The sequence below is a fragment of the Odocoileus virginianus genome, unplaced genomic scaffold (genome assembly GCF_023699985.2).
Source record: "Odocoileus virginianus isolate 20LAN1187 ecotype Illinois unplaced genomic scaffold, Ovbor_1.2 Unplaced_Contig_27, whole genome shotgun sequence".
Taxonomy (NCBI): Eukaryota; Metazoa; Chordata; class Mammalia; order Artiodactyla; family Cervidae; genus Odocoileus; species Odocoileus virginianus.
The window spans coordinates 1,189,818-1,206,856 of record NW_027224344.1 but is presented as its reverse complement, the minus strand read 5'-3'; the positions used below and the strand labels follow the sequence as shown (position 1 = coordinate 1,206,856).

The 17,039-nt window shown below is 43.5% G+C and overlaps 1 protein-coding gene across 1 annotated transcript in view; it reads right to left on the bottom strand.

Annotated features, from left to right (window-relative positions):
• Window positions 1-17,039, bottom strand: part of LOC110140923 (piezo-type mechanosensitive ion channel component 2) — a 225,108-nt gene that overhangs the window by 86,184 nt on the left and 121,885 nt on the right. Inside the window, 1 exon segment of the mRNA XM_070464537.1 lies at window positions 4,210-4,372. Within this exon segment, the coding sequence (XP_070320638.1) occupies window positions 4,210-4,372 (163 nt within the window).

Below are 17,039 nucleotides of genomic sequence, written 5' to 3'. Positions count from 1 at the left end.
AATAAATTCAAAATTAATTAAACACTCACTCCACCCTAGAACTAGCACAGTACTCTGAGCAGAGCACAGGCTCCATAAAAAGTTCTGACTGGAGGGCGAAATGAATGGATGGACAGTTGGGTGGTGGAGGGACGGGAAAGAAAGCAGTGGATTCTAGGGCCACCACACTGTTCAACTTTTTGACATTTTAGTAACAAAGGCATGCATTTTCTTTGCATCTTAGTTCATCACAAGTAATTATGGGTCCTGAACATTTATGGACACTTTTAAGCAAAAGGAGTGGTCTAAATGCCCTCAAAACTGTGGCTTTTTGCCATCACTCCCTGAATTCTTCATTTCTAGTGAAGGAACAGCAGTCAGAAGAGCTAAATTTAGCTGGTTCTGATCAGAGAAAATGGGCAGCTCAGGGTCAGTAATGATGTCTATAACCGAAGACCAATAGAGAGGGATGACAGAGTCTGAACTGGAAAAACAGGATGTTAAGCAGGTGACTCTGGACTAGATCTTGGGTGGGGACTGAGCAGATGCCTAATGATGAATATAATTAATATGCTATAATATATTAATTATACTATACTCTTATTAGTCTTTAATAAAGAGATTTATTTCTTCCATTCTTTGTTTCTTGCTCTCAAAAAAATAGCAACTAGAGCTTCAAATCTGAAGCTTGACTCACAGGCCAGATAGCCACTTTCTGTGCCAAACACCACAGTAGCCTAAAGGACTTTAGGTATCACGAAGGGGTTGCAGCTTTGAGATTCAGAAAGAATGTCTAAATAACGTGAGTGAGATTTAAATGCTGCATCCCTGATTCTTAATGGATGGGCTATATCAGACACCGAAATTTTCTTTACATCATTCATATTGGATTTGTTAGACTATATAAAAGAGGCCACTTGCAGCAGACTAAGTCAAGACTAAAATTCCTAATGAATCAACATTTATCATAAATTTGGTTTCATATTAAACTACTCTGTTTCAAAAAAAAGCCCAAAATCTCATTAAATAGCTAGAAAGAGCTAGAAGTACATAAATATGCAGATACTATCAACTTGGTGAAATTACTGATGTCATTAGTGTTTTATTGTACAGATAACCTTTCTGCACAATTTAACTCATAACACAACTCATTTTTTTTTTTAAAGACTTAAGAATCTGAATCTTTCAGTCATGATTTGTCAATCTGCTTCTGAATTAAAAGGAACAAATAAACAAGACCACAAGTATGTCAGTTGGCAAAGAATCTTTCATGGCACTTGGAGAGTTGGTTCTTGACTGAGGTTTGCTTTCTGTAAAATTCAAGAACAGGACAAAGCCTCCTCCCCCACTTCACACCCACTGGGTTTTTTTTTGGGAGAATCCTTGGATTTGTGATGCCCTTTAAAACAGTGAACTTAAGCCTCATTATCAAGTCCATGGAGATTTGGGAAGAGTCCTGAGCATTCTCCAGGGATTACTTGCTACTCTGAAACAAAGCTGGATTTGAAAAGCAATTCTCCCAGGCACCAGAGGGTTGATTAATCTGCCATTTCTCCACTGAGACAAATGAGAGAAGAAGCAATGCCAGCAAACACTGTCCTTTCAAAGGATCCTCAAAAACCAAGCAATCTAGAACACAATCGCCAAGATTTACGAGTCGCAGGAAGTATGCTAGGGACTTCAAAATAAAATAAATTCTCCTGCTTATTTTGGCTGAGTATTTATATTCTTTTCAGACTCTAGCCAGATGGTTCCCCAGTAAGAAAAATTTCCTCCTGGATTCATCTTGGGACAGTCACTCTAGCCTGCTCCCCTCGGCCACCTGGGGCTGGAATGTACTGAGACTGTGGAAACTAAAATCTAAATCAGGCTCAAACAAATTTAACCTAGAGGGAACTCAACTTGATAGTAATGATATTTAGCATTTTCAATATTAAGGGTTTTTCTGGTGAGTGAGACAGTGAAGAATCTGCCTGCAATGCAGGAGACCCGGGTTCAATCCTGGGTTGAGAAGATCCCCTGGAGGAAGGCATGGCAACCCACTCCAGTATTCCTGCCTGGAAAATTCCATGGACAGAGGAGACTGGCAGGCTACAGTCCATGGAGTCGCAAAGAGTTGGACATGACTGAGTGACTAATGTTTTCACACTTTCATTTTCAAAGCTCCCCAAAAATAACGCTTAGAGAATCTACCCCTTTTTATCATTAAATAATGTAATCAATAATATATAGGGTGCAGATATTTAAACAAATTTCAAATGGGAGAGAGGTATCACGAGCCCATCTTCGAGAACACAGAGGAATCAGGAAGGAAACATGATTTTAGTATCAGTCAGTGACGTCATGTCTCTTCTTCACCAGATGGGTGACCTTGACCTAACATCCCTTATCTTCTGTAGTCAGTGCAGGTTCTCCTAGTTTTATGGCAAAACAGTGTTTGAACTGGAGACAGAAGTTCTTTCTGTAGGAAGCTTTGTAATTCAGTCATGGTTGTCCGTTACCAGTGGCAAGGAAGGAAGTCCTTTACTGAGTGAGCTGGCCTCAAACACACCCTCCAACTTATCTTTCTCTCATTCTAAGAGGCTTTAAATTTGACATTTTTGTGATTGTTCTACTTCCTTTCAAACTGGAGAAGAGCAGAGGGAGGCAAGCAGGTGGCCCTTTATTAAGTCCTCAGGACAATCTCCACTTTGCAGAAGAAGAAAGAGGATAAACAATTTTGACAACATCACACAGCTTCCAAGTCGGACTTCAGAGTCCACTCAGTTCACAGTAACTATCCCTTACCCTCCATCTATAATATGAGGAGAACTGAAAACAAATCTTGCCTTATAAAAAATAATAATGAAACGTCCTAAGTCTGGAGAGCTTGAGTTAATGGATTTATTTTCACTGAATCTGGAAAAAACAGGGTGATTGTTTAAGCCAGATGATTTTTCAAAACTGTAAATACTATAAAAGAAATTTCAAATGTAAAAGCAGAGGTTAAAATTTTAAATTCTGTCTTAACCAGAAGAAAAATCACCTTCATAGTTCTATCTATTTCTAGGACACTGACAAATGTTGTACAGTTTGTGAACTTGAATGCAAGAGATAGGTAGTTATGACCTTGCTGTAATGGTTTTTTACACCATGTACCATTTTTAACATTTACCTTAAAAACAGCAGAATATGCATATGCCACAGGATTATGTATTTTTTACTCACAAGGATTTTAGGTAATTACATCATTTCTAGTCTGCAGAGGTTTATGGAATCATATTCACTCTTTCTTCATTGTTGTATTCTAATAAATATCAAGGGAAAATGCTGTTCATTTGTGAAGCACACACATTATTTGCCATAACTGAGAACTTTCTTTCTTTGATGCCATCGTGGTTACCATTCTCAATATTAGTAATTTCAACTAACTTCAGTTTTATAGGTTTAATTTCTTGCCAAAGCTTATGAATGAAACATTCAGTACTTACAAGTATCTTGGGTCAAATGTCCAAATACAGTCTTTTAAGGATTTTTTTCCCCTGTAAATTTTATCTTTCAATTACCAGATCAATTACTTTTTAAGTCACTATTATCTAGACTTATATGAGAAAGTGCAGTTATTAGAACAAACAGGTCAGGGACAGAGTGACAGCTGTCTCCCGCTTCCAATTCACCACGGAGTGAAATCTGACATGTCCCCTGATCCGGCTAAAAATTCACAAACGTTTTATTCATTCTTACACTTTTCCAAATGCATGTATTTTTTTCTCTGCAGTACTTTAAAAAATACCTCGATAGAAGCATGCAGATTTAACCACTGACTCAGGATGGTAAGGTGCACAGACTGGAAGCTTCCTTCAAGGTAGAATTACTTTTTTTTTTTTTCTCTGACAACTGCCAGGTGTTTCTTCTCTAAGAACGTTGCAGTAACTAAGTATCTAGGGCAGGGGCCATGACATGAACTTGAAAGGTTCCCAGTGTGAGCTAAGGGCAGATGGTAATGAGACACCAGGTCAGGCCCAGGCCCTTAGGGTTAATGCGTTTCACAGGGCAGCCCTCACATCCCCGCACTTGTTTCCTCGTGGCCGATTGTGGGTGAGAATGCGCATACGTGAAGACCACACGAGATGTGCAAAGCAACCACCCAGCATAGCAGGGCATGAAGCGCTGTGCACGCCTCACTGTTCACTGTCACAACCTATAAAGCCCCTGAAATCAAAGCAGGAAGAGGCCCAGACTCAGACTTACCGACTCTTCGTTCTCAAACTCCGGGTTACACTGCGCGGCCTCTTCGGCCACTGGCTTCTGAACAATGTTCCTACAGACCAGCCAGATGGTCAGGCTGGCGATGAACATGCCTACGTCAGGCACAAACACTCGGATCCCATTGCCAGCGTCGGCTCCCTTTAAGCTATGGAGGGAACAAAAGGGAGGAGGAAATTCAGTTGTTTTGATGTTGCAATGGTTAAACCATCACAGAGTATGTATGAATACATCACCGAGTATGTATGTATGAATCACAGAGTATGTTCGAATCTTCTTAAGATTCAAAGAATGCTCAGTTTCTGCCTGGAAGGTATCAGAAAGCTTTTCTCTGACTCCAGTCTTTCACAATCTACTAAGACTCAGGAAGATTTCAGGGAGTTTCAGAAATAGCATGAAGAACCCGAAACCAACTCTCACTCCTAAAACGTACTGATGAACTAAACTGTTATTAAATATGCCACATGTCCAGGACAGAGACAGGTGTTTGTAATCCAGTGGGAGCAGTTAAAGACTGGATGTACACAAGTAGCCCTGGAAGTAAATCCAAGTTTAGAGGGAAAACAGAGGAGACATTAAAACCATCCTTGAACAGGAACCCTTCATTACTTTGAATGCTGAGTTGATTTTGTCTTCCATCTTGTTCCAAAAAAAGGCAGGTCATTAACAGAGAGCTCAGAAGATTTGGTCCCAACGTCAGCAGGACCTGGTGGCTATGTTTCACTGGGATCCTGTGCTCCCCTCTGCCCCAAAGAGATAACACTGTTGGTCTTCTTTATCACATAGGACTCAAATGAAAGTGACCCAACGTGTATCAGAGCTAAAACTTGTTTAGGGAAAAGCAGCAGAATATATGAAGTTATGTCATGTGAAGATACATATTTTTCAAATACACTTTATGTGATGAAATATATAGTCATCTACATTGAATATATGATGTATTTGGGTAAAAACATAATCAATAGCAAGACCTCTATCACCTAGAAATAACCGTGTTGACATTTTAGTGAATTTAAAAAATCATATGATATTGCTTCTATGTGGAATCTTAAAAAATGACACGAATTATTTACAAAACAGAAACAGACTCACAGACAAAGAAAACAAACTTCTGGTTACCAAAGGGGAAAGGTGAGGGGGAGGGATAAATTAGGAATTTGGGATTAACATATACACAGCATTGTATATAAAATAGATAAACAACAAGACCTATTGTATAGCACAGGGAACTCTACTCAACAGTTTGGAAACTATAAGAAACTACTATACACGCAATCTTAGAGTTAACAAAACTAGCCTCATACTTTACTGTTTTTGAAAATAATTTGCTCATTTAATACATCACTCACATCTTCACAACTCCCTGAAGATTTTTAAACCTTTACCACACTTACGGTCAGATAGTAGCTACTTAACTAGTCCACTACTGTTGCACCTTTAGAATATTACCATTTATTTGTTACCATAAAATGAATGTAACTCAAGTCTTCATTAACTGAAGAGTCTCCTAATCCAGGATCTTCTAGGAAAAATTCCCCAGACCAGTCTGACTGGCTTTTTACAAAAACAGTCTGGACAAGGACCTCCCCATTAGAAGCCTAGGTTTTATACACGACTCTAATCTTCTCTGAACAGAGAAACATGGAAGTGATGAGACATCCCTTTACCTCCATAAATAAAACACACGTGGTTGTGTGAGAGATTTTAAGAAACGGAAAATTTCTTGCATTTGGGCTAAGAGTAAGAGAAATCAAATAGGAAAACTTTATCCAAACATATAATACTGTGAAAACTTCATCTAGACTTTATAATTACTTATAAAATTCATAATCCAAATCCATAATGAGGAAATCTGATGATTGATTTCATCATAAGAAAACTGTAGAGGTTTTGCCTACTTTGCAAGTACACCTAACATGATCAGATAGAGCAAAGGAGGATTCATATCATCAGAACAAGAATTCGGAGATCAAGGAAACAGGCCAGGAGATGAAGGCCAGGCTGGACGGGGAGGTGTTTACTGGGTGGGGCTGAGGTCGGGGGAGCCGGCAATCTCTCCTGAGTGGATTTGGGGGATAAATTACTGCAGCTCTTTTGTGGAAAACGAACTGACCATGGCATTTTATGAGAAGCACAAACCAAGCCAACTGAAGGGAGAGTTCTCTGAGGAACGTACCCAGAGTCCCACCCGGCGCAGTGGACCCAGGAGCCGGCTGTGCCTGCCCTCCTGCCCCCAACCCCAACCTGCACTCTGTACATGGCTCTCAATTTGCAAACAGTGGCTTCAAGTCAACAGCCTCAGCTTTGTGCTCCTAGGTCCCCAGGGAGACACTCGATCACCCACAAACATGAAGAGAGTAAATGAACCCCAACTGCAAAGCAATTACTCCCCAGCCACGACAGAACGCGGCTCCCAGAACCAGGACTGGGCTGTGGTCCAGCTCAGAGTGGAATCCATCAGCCACGGAGGTGGCAACCTGTTACCTGCTGCTGTCGCCTGAGCTCACAAAGCAGCACATTGAGATCTGCCAGCCCACGGGCTCCAGGAGCCTCCAGAAGACGACAGTGCGGGCCGTGGACAATGACCAGGTCAGAGTCCACTTGACACCTCCCATGGGGACCATATTATCACTACAGTCTCCGTCTTCGCTGTCTAGACCAGAGTCTACTGAAGCACATTCATCAGAGTGCTAGTCCTCAGAAATACTGTGAATTAAAGCAAAACATGACCAAAAAAACTGCCTCTGGTAAAACAGTTAGACAATCACAACAGTTATTATTATAGTGAAGAACTTGAGAAGTTCTGTAGAAAAACAATAAATTGGAGTTTATGTAAACCTCTGAGCTTCCCAGGTGGCTCAGCAGGAAAAGAACCCACTCGCAACGCAGGAGACACAGGAATCATAGGTTCGATCCTGGGGTCAGGAAGATCCCCTGGAGAAGGGTATGGCAACTCACTCCAGTATTCTTGCCTGGAGAATCCCATGGGACAGAGGAGCCTGGTGGACTACAGTCCATATGGTCGCAAAAGAGTTGGACACAGCTAAAGCAACTGAGCTCGCAAGCAAATCTCTGCTTCCCAAATTTACCTAAGCACAAACCATTTCTTAAAAGTTTTATCTAATATCTATTACATTCTGCCAAGCTACTGCTCATGGCACGGGTTTTAGAAAATGCTGAGCTGGAGTCTCTTCATTGGTCTAGATTTTTGATCACAATGAATGAATACTTTGGAAATTGTACTTAGATGTAACTAATTCCTCATATATTTGGTTTTGAATAAGCCCCTAATAACTACAGTGCCTTTCTTAGGCATTGGGATGAAAACTGACCTTTTCCAGTCCTGTGACCACTGCTGAGTTTTCCAAATTTGCTGGCATATTGAGTGCAGCACTTTCACAGCATCATCTTTCAGGATTTGAAATAGCTCAACTGGAATTCCATCACATCCACTAGCTTTGTTCGTAGTGATGCTTTCTAAGGCCCACTTTGACTTCACATTCCAGGATGTCTGGCTCTAGGTGAGTGGTCCCACCATCGTGATTAACTGAGTCATGAAGATCTTTTTTGTACAGTTCTTCTCTGTATTCTTGCCATCTCTTCTTAATATCTTCTGCTTCTGTTAGGTCCATACCATTTCTGTCCTTTATCGAACCCATCTTTGCCTGAAATGCTCCCTTGATATCTCTAATTTTCTTGAAGAGATCTCCAGTCTTTCCCATTCTGTTGTTTTCCTCTATTTCTTTGCATTGATCGCTGAGGAAAGCTTTCTCATCTCTCCTGGCTATTCTTCGGAACTCTGCATTCAAATGCAGAGTTTTCATTCCAATCCCTAAGAAAGGCAATCCCAAAGAATGCTCAAACTACCGCACAATTGCACTCATCTCACATGCTAGTAAAGTAATGCTCAAAATTCTCCAAGCCAGGCTTCAGCAATACGTGAACCGAGAACTTCCAGATGTTCAAGCTGGTTTTAGAAAAGGCAGAGGACACCAGAGATCAAATTGCCAATATCCGCTGGATCATTGAAAAAGCAAGAGAGTTCCAGAAAAACATCTATTTCTACTTTATTGACTACGCCAAAGCCTTCGACTGTGTGGATCACAATAAACTGTGGAAAATTCTGAAAGAGATGGGAATACCAGACCACCTGACCTGCCTCTTGAGAAACCTCTATGCAGGTCAGAAAGCAACAGTTAGAACTGGGCATAGAACTACAGACTGGTTCCAAATAGGAAAAGGAGTACGTCAAGGCTGTATATTGTCACCCTGCTTATTTAACTTATATGCAGAATACATCATGAGAAACACTGGGCTGGAAGAAGCACAAGCTGGAATCAAGATTGCTGGGAGAAATATCAATAACCTCAGATATGCAGATGACACCACCCTTATGGCAGAGAGTGAAGAGGAACTGAAAAGCCTCTTGATGAAAGTGAAAGAGGAGAGTGAAAAAGTTGGCTTAAAGCTTAACATTCAGAAAACTAAGATCATGGCATCTGGTCCCATCACCTCATGGGAAATAGATGGGGAGACAGTGGAAACAGTGTCAGACTTTATTTTTGGGGGCTCCAAAATCACTGTGGATGGTGACTGCAGCCATGAAATTAAAAGACACTTACTCCTTGGAAGGAAAGTTATGACCAACCTAGACAGCATATTAAAAAGCAGAGATATTACTTTGCCAACAAAGGTCCATCTGGTCAAGGCTATGGTTTTTCCAGTGGTCATGTATGGATGTGAGAGTTGGACTGTGAAGAAAGCTGAGCGCTGAAGAATTGATGCTTTTGAACTGTGGTGTTGGAGAAGACTCTTGAGAGTCCCTTGGACTGCAAGGAGATCCAACCAGTCTAAAGAGATCCAACCAGACTAAAGGAGATTAGTCCTGGGTGATCATTGGAAGGACTGATGCTGAAGCTGAAACTCCAATACTTTGGCCACCTCATGCGAAGAGTTGACTCATTGGAAAAGACCCTGATGCTGGGAGGGATTTGGGGGGGGCAGGAGGAGAAGGGGACGACAGAGGATGAGATGGCTGGATGGCATCACCGACTCGATGGGCATGAGTTTGAGTAAACTCCAGGAGTTGGTGATGGACAGGGAGGCCTGGCGTGCTGCAATTCATGGAGTCACAAAGAGTTGGACACGACTGAGCGACTGAACTGAACTGAGCTACAGTGCCAGCAACACCTGATTTCTTTCCCTCATCCCCTCTCCCAGATGTCCCCCCCATCTCCCAAGTGTCCACCCCCTCTCCCAAGTGTCCACCTGCTCTTGGGACAGACTGAAAGACACTAGAATAGTGCATGACAATTCACAAAGCTGCTCATTCGGTCCCAGCAGGTCCCCAAGACCATCTGCAGATACCCATCTTCCTATGAGATGTCTCTACCCAGTGTCTGACCATATCTCCACACGTCTCCCTTCACCACCTCCTCTTCTGAATGACTGTCATTTTGCCTTGGGGTGTCCCCTCTGCCAATCAGGCTGAGCTGAACTTTTAGAAACATAGTCTGGGCTTGCTCACTGGACCAGCGATGATAAAGGTCCATATTCCCAAGCTCACCTATGAGGCCTCTGTATTACAGATGTGTGTGCCTTGTCTCTTGCTAAGACTTCCTCAGACCTCAAATTCCAGCCATGCTGGCTGCACATCTAAGGACAGGCAAGTGTTTGTCCCTCTGAGTCAGAGTATAGTCTTTTCCCTGGGACCACAAAGCCCTCCTCACACACACTTCCACGTCATCCTCATCAGTCAAGACTCACCTCCCTCATCTCCACCGCAAAGCCCACCATCTGTTTCCTTTAGACCCCTAACACTTTATGTTGCTCACTTATTTGTGAATCTCTATATCCAAGAGGACTATATATATATATATATATAATATTTGTGTGTGTGTGTGTGTGTGTACATGTGGTATAGTGTGTGCTCTGAATACAGGCTAGCAGAATTAATGCTATCTCCAAATATTTACTCTTTCTTTCCTATGATAATAGTTTGTGCAAAGTCTTGCTGAAGAATTAGATCAGGTGTCTGCCACAAAGATCCCCGTAATTCAGTTCAGGGAAGATAAAGTACAAAGGGCGGGACAGTCACTAGTGTCTGTGGAGTGCCTGAGGACCAGAGGTTGATGAGTAACATCTCAATTCTTTGGATGTGAGTTAATCTAATGGTCACAATTGGAAACTATAAACCATTAAAAATATATATGTACTTTTTGCATACACCAGAGAAAACATTTCAAGAACAAGAACTATTAATTGTATCCAATGAACATGAAATGGCTTGATTTGGTCAGATTTTTTATTTATTCCAAAAATATTTATTATGTCTCTATCGAGTGCCAGGCCCTCTCCCTGAGCACCGAGTGTTGGTCATGGAAGTTTGTCTTAAACGCAGAGATAAATCAGGAAGAGGTGTTGTGGCCAGGTCCTCCTTGCTGGACTCGGACTCTGGTGAAGCATCTGCACAACCAGAAGGGCTGAAAGGTTTGGAGCAAAGGACTCTCCACCATCACCATGGGACTGAGACCATGAAGAAAGTCACGATCTGGTCGCAGGAAGTGGGGCTGGGAGGTGGCCTTTCCATGGTGAGGGTGAGGTGTGGTACGGACATGACAGGTCACCCTGGAAGCCACGTGGGGTTTGTGCCGGAGAGAGGTCTTGGCTGGAGGGGCAGAGCGAGAGATTTCTTCTCATGTATGTTGGCTAAAGTCCATGGAGTAAGTCAGATGGTCAGGGACTGCACAGAGTATAAATATTTACAGGAGGCTCTGTAAATGAATTGTCAGTGTTCATTTCAGAGCATTTAATAACAATTAAAATGTTTTAATAGTGTAATTAATTAATTTATTTTTGGTTGCACTGGGTCTCTGTTGCTGCATGGGTTTTGTCTAGTTTCAGAGATCGGGGGCTAGTCTCTAGTTGTGGTGGCCCGGGCTTCTCATTGCAGTGGCTTCTCTTATTGCAGAGCACAGGCTCTAGGGTGAGTGGGCTTCAGAAGTAGTTTTGGCTCCCAGGCTCTAGAGCACAGGTTCAGTAGTTGCGGTGCACAGGCTTAGTTGCTTTGCAGCCTGTGGGATCTTCCCACATCAGGGATTGAAACCATGTCTCCATTGGCAGAATTGGCAAGCGGATTTTTATCCACCGAGCCACCAGGGAAGCCCAACAAATCAAATTTTATTTCCAGTAAATTCTGTGCTTGAAATCAGGCTGACCAGGTAATGCGTAGAAGCCCTGTTCTAATAAATTAAGCAGATTGATGTATACATTTCCCCATAAAACGTTATCCTAGATCGCGTGACTTTCCGGGCTCAGCTCAGTTACATTTTCCGTATAGAAAAGCACAAGCTAAACAACTTAAAACCTCATTTCTCTTCAACAGGCAGACACTTCCTCTCCAACCTGGTTACAGTCACACGATCCTATTTGTGCAGGGTGATTATTCCTCTTGGAAGGGAGTCTAGGAAGCTGGAAACTGGGGGAAAAAAAACTCCTTATCCATCAAGAGGAAAGAAAATGTAGCCATAAAACACTGTGAGTCAGTAAGTCAGTGCAAATGTACATGCAACCTGGATCTACACCAATAAACATGAAGCATCTCACAAACATAATATTGAGAGAAAAAAAAAAAGAAGTAGCAAGCATACTGAATATTGATCACTTACGGACTCACCCATAAAGAACTCCATGAAAGCGACAAACATGTCTCTGGATGGTCACCTGTGTTGCAGCACCTAGGTTCTTAACTTTGAAAGCTGGTTGGCATGCACAAAAGTGTATTTTTAATATTTCATATTATTTTTAAAAATCAGAAGTGTCATACTATTCAGAATTCCTCGTGTAGAACGTATCATGAAAATACAAAGTCAATTACCTGCCTGGGAAAGAAAATGACCAACTGCTGCAGTGTCAGCCATGATTATATTTGGTCAAACTCAATTACCATCCTCCCATCCAAGTCCAGGGAAGCAGTGAGGCTAGGGTGGATGTTCACAGGCAACCCACTTTGCTTTTGTAAGTCTCAGTTTATCACCAACAAAATGACTTCTCAGAGTCTTCTCAACTGTCAGGTTTCATTTTGACTCAGAAAATTCAAAATAAAGAGGCAGGGAAATTGAGAAGGGGCCAGGAAAGAGGAAGAGTGTTGGAATTCCAGGTATGGCTGAAAGAAGGAGTGTTGGAATTTCACGTAGGGCTGAAAAAGCAGACTTAGGAACAAATACAAATGCTGTTACCTTCAGAAGCTGGAAAAGAACAACCCCATTCATGCCACTCCTTTGGGAGCCAGTCCTTTGGTTCCCAGAGTTGGTAGGAAGGTCAAATTCAATTGAATTCCAATAAAACAATTAAAATGCAAATGAGCATTATTTAGATGAATATGAACTACTGAGATGGTTGTACCTGGTCTTCCGGTGGCCTCTGGAGCCTAGGCACTGATGCTTGGTCACCGTCCCACAGCAGGGGAGCTGCACAGGGACAGGGCTGCCCCAGGGACCCTCCCTGAGTCTCATCGGGGCCCCACTTCAGCACCAGTGCAGACTGGTTCACTTCCTCTTTCTTCTGGGACCCCTCATTTCCCCAGCAGTGTCAACAGTTGTGCACAGTCCAGCGCCTGAAATACATTTGTCTCACACTCACTCCCTCCACCAGACCACCCCATGGTGATCCTCTGGTTTGCACGGCCCTGTGAACGACTGAAACACAGGAGGTGAGTAGAATCTAGTCTACTCTCTCTGGAGCTGGGTGATTCACTCCAGGTGACTGGAAGACACAGTCTCAGGGTTCCCTCTGCTTGACCTGAACTGCAAAGATTTTGAGTCGAACCTGCACGCGCCATTTCTGTGGTAAAGCAGGCCTCATGTGTTACTATGACAGCCCGCAAATGCCACGACACATAAGCGTCTGTCATCCCCGTGGGCCAGGGCACAGCGAAGCGGACACAGACCTCCAGTCTCCCTCCTGGCTGAGCATCACCTGCAGCTCATGGCTCTCTCAGCTGCAGCCACGACTAACCAGTTTGTAATCAAATAAATGCAGCGGCACCAGCCAGCATTTTCTTTTTCATGAACGCAGCAAAGGAAGAGAGGAGTACACTGCATGCAGAAAGAGGAGCTATTGCTTTGGAAAATAGATGTATTTGCATTGTATTTGGTAGTGGCATAAAGTGCACAGGTGTAGTCACAGTGAAAAAAAAAGCTTCAGACTCACTATCTAGCACAGCTCGGTTCCATCAAACAGCTAGGGGGCAGTTGTGCAGAAGACAGATGGAGAAAAAACAGATCCTTCCTCCAAATCTCTTGGAGCTGAGTGTCTTGCAATGTTCATACTTTTCCAGATGTCAGGAAGGTGCCTCACCAGACGATGTAACTGTGGCAGCAGGCTCGTGGGCAGTGCCCCCTCCCCCAGCACACATACCTCATCCCTTCATACTCAATGCAGTGCTCTCCCCCCGGCTCCCAGGTCAGTTCAGGTCAGGTTTTTGCCACTGAGAAATCAAGCTAAAATACCAAGTGTTCAGAGCATACTGGAGTTTGAAATTGCATGTGAAGGTTGAAGATCCATCCTCAAGCACATCTTAACAAATTAGAAACACTAAGCTCTGAAACAAATCAAAATTGCTCAGGAATAAAATGTTAATCAAACAAATTTTTAAAAAAACTCTGAATTTTTACCTGTCCAAAGATGCACCCTATGCTCAGTAAATCCAATAAATGAAAATAAAAATTTGTGAAGCAAAAATTATAGTGTCTTGGCCCACACTGTGAACAGAATCACCAAAGCATCTTTCTACATACACTTCTCTGTATGGCTAAAATGTGATTGAGTTTTCAAAGTTTGTTCAGAAAGCACTTTGAGTAATTTAGGGCCCACTAACTAAAGAGGCTGAAGGCAGAGGACATAATCAAGGGACATATCACACAAATTTGTCCACACAAAGATCTGTAGGTAAAGGTTTAGAGCAGCTTCATTCATAATCACCAATAGCTGAAAACATGCCAAACACCTACCAGCTGCTCCCTGGATAATTTGCAGTTATCTATACAATGGAATACAATTTACAATGAAAGTAAGGATGCTTTCAACTTCTATGGTTGAACCCAAGAAGTATTATGTTAAGTGAAAGAAGCCAGATATGAAAGGCACAAACTATGAGTCCATTCACATGACAACCTGGAAAAGGTGAAACCAGAGAAAGAGAACTCTGATCAGTGATTGCTGGGGGCTGGGGGAGGAAAGGGATTGATGACAAAGGGGCCGAAGGAGACTTTCCAGAATGGTAAAAATATTATAAATCTTGAAATGGAGGTGATGACATGGCTACCCAGGTTGTCAAAGTCATAGAATGACACACCTAAAGAGGGGAGAATTTCCCAGGCTATAAATTACACCCCAGTAAACCTGATGAGGGAAAAACTGGAGAAACGCAGAGTGAGTGGCAAGGGTAACTTTAGAGGAAACCCCAAATCTGAGACAATGTAATTGACAGATAAAGAAGCTTTGGTACATGAACAGAATGGAATATTACTCTGGCATAAAAAGGAATGAATTTGAGTCAGTTCTAATGAGGTAGATGAACTTAGAGCCTATTATAGAGTGAAGTAAGTTAGAAAGAGAAAAACAAGTATCATGTATTAACGCATATATATGGAATCTAGAAAGATGGTACTGGTGAACCTAACTGCAGGGTAGCAGTGGAGACACAGACATAGAGAATAGACGGATGGACACACTGGGGGATGGAGAAGGTGGGAAAAAATGAACAGAGCAGCACTGAAACATATATACACTACCGTGTGTAAAACAGACAGCCAATAGGAATCTGCTGTATAGCGCAGGGAGCTTGACCCAGTGCTCTGTGACACTCTGGATGGGTGAGATGGGGTGGGAGGTGGGAGGGAGGGGACATACGTATATCGATGGCTGATTCATCGTTGATATATGGCAGAAACCATCACAACATTGTAAAGCAATTATCCTCCAATTAGAAACAAATAATTTTTTTTAAAAAAGAAATGGCAGGAAAACCTAATAAGCACTTGATACAAATGCCCTGTATAAACCAGCTGCATCTATAAACATGTAACTGCCAAAAACATACTGAATGGCAGAGGGGGTCCCAGGACATCTCCACATCCAGGAAGGAAGGTGGTCCCCAAGGTCCCTGAATATCTCTCCTCGGTATTTCCATGGAGCTGTTCCTTGGCCACTTCTCCCAGGGGACTTCCCCACGCAAACAATTTACGGCAGGGATAAAATTAACAATGCGGGTCTGGAGGAGATGGTTTCTTCTGCAAATCCCTGTGCTTGAAATTCTGGGAAATTATGTTTTAACAGTTCAAGACCTATTACAAAATCGCTGATTTATGACATTGGAGCTAGGTTATTGGGAGACTTTCTTCTAAACACGGATTCATTATTTTTATAAATAAGCAAATAAAATAAACACTCCTAGAGTGAGCCGTGGCCACTGAGGTTTGCATGCCTGCAAATGTGAACAGTGCACGTTTCTGTCCTGTTCTCGGGAGGTGGGGAAGATTAAGAGCCCCAAGGATGCTCAGGAAGTTCCTACTCACGGTCCTCAGGTCCCCTCTCAGGACCCTCCCTGTGCAAACACTGACCCCCAGGATCCACCACCACGAAGCCAGCCACCCACACTGGGTCCCTAACACTCCAGCCCCTGATGCTGATGAACACAAGGCTGTCCCTGTTGACCTTGAGTGTTGGGGAGACCACTGAGAGTGGGTCAGCAGTTCAGGATAGGGCGTGTCTTACCCATCTTTTTCACTCTCTCCATGCCCGCCCCGCCACCCAGGTCTGCATGTATAAATGCCCCTTTCCTGACTTACATGAGAAATCATCATTTTTTTTATGGTAAATTTTTATAGTCGCACTGAATATTTCCATAAGGGCTCATGTTTAGGCTGGAATGAGGTTCTCATCCTCCCAGGGCAGCTGAACGAGCCCTTCAGGGAAGTGCCTGCTATGTGCTGGGCCCTGGAGCTTCCTCCGGCACACGGCATGTTACTGTCCCATGTGTGTGGGTTCCACAATCCGGGCCCCTCCTTACCGGCAGGAAATTGCGTGAAGGAGAGCTGAGTCTGGCCCTCCTTGGAGCACCCACCTGGTTCCTCCTCCCCTACCGGGGCTTCAGCCAGCTATTGTTTGTCCAGAGAGAATGTGTATCCAGAAACCTGGAGCTCCCCCGGCTTGTCCGGCAGAGAGCACCTGGACCTGGGGGGGCAGCTCCATCCTGCTACGGAGCCCCCACGGAACTGGGCTTGGTGGTACTGTGGTCACACAATGGGCAGTCTCCGGCCTGAGTGGGACTGGGGATGTGGGGCCTGCCTCAGGCGGTCAGAGTGGGAAACAGCCCTGGGACCCCAAGGCGGGGGCAGCACATCCTCAGACCCCGTGCCTGGCAACAGAGGGAGTTGGCTTTGTTTGGTTTAATTTTTTTCCCTAAAAGTCACTTAGGCAACATGTGGATAAGGACACACAGCCCTCCAGGGGTGCAGGGGGCCAGTGAGGGGACAGACACTGACCACTAAGGCCCTCAGCCCAGGCACCCCACCGCCAGTGAAGAGTCAACCAGAACAGCATCTCTGCCATCTTCTTTCGAACCTTATGCTCCTGTTTCTGGAATGTGCTGGAGTCCACCACTCTCAGGGCAAAACTAGCGCTGCACTCAGATGCCTGAGGACCGGGCCCCGCTGCCCCCACAGCACAGCGTACGTCCATCAATGTCCCAACGGGAGACACCAGCGTGTTCACAGAAACACGTTCACTCCAGGACGGAAGCAGTGACCTGCCTG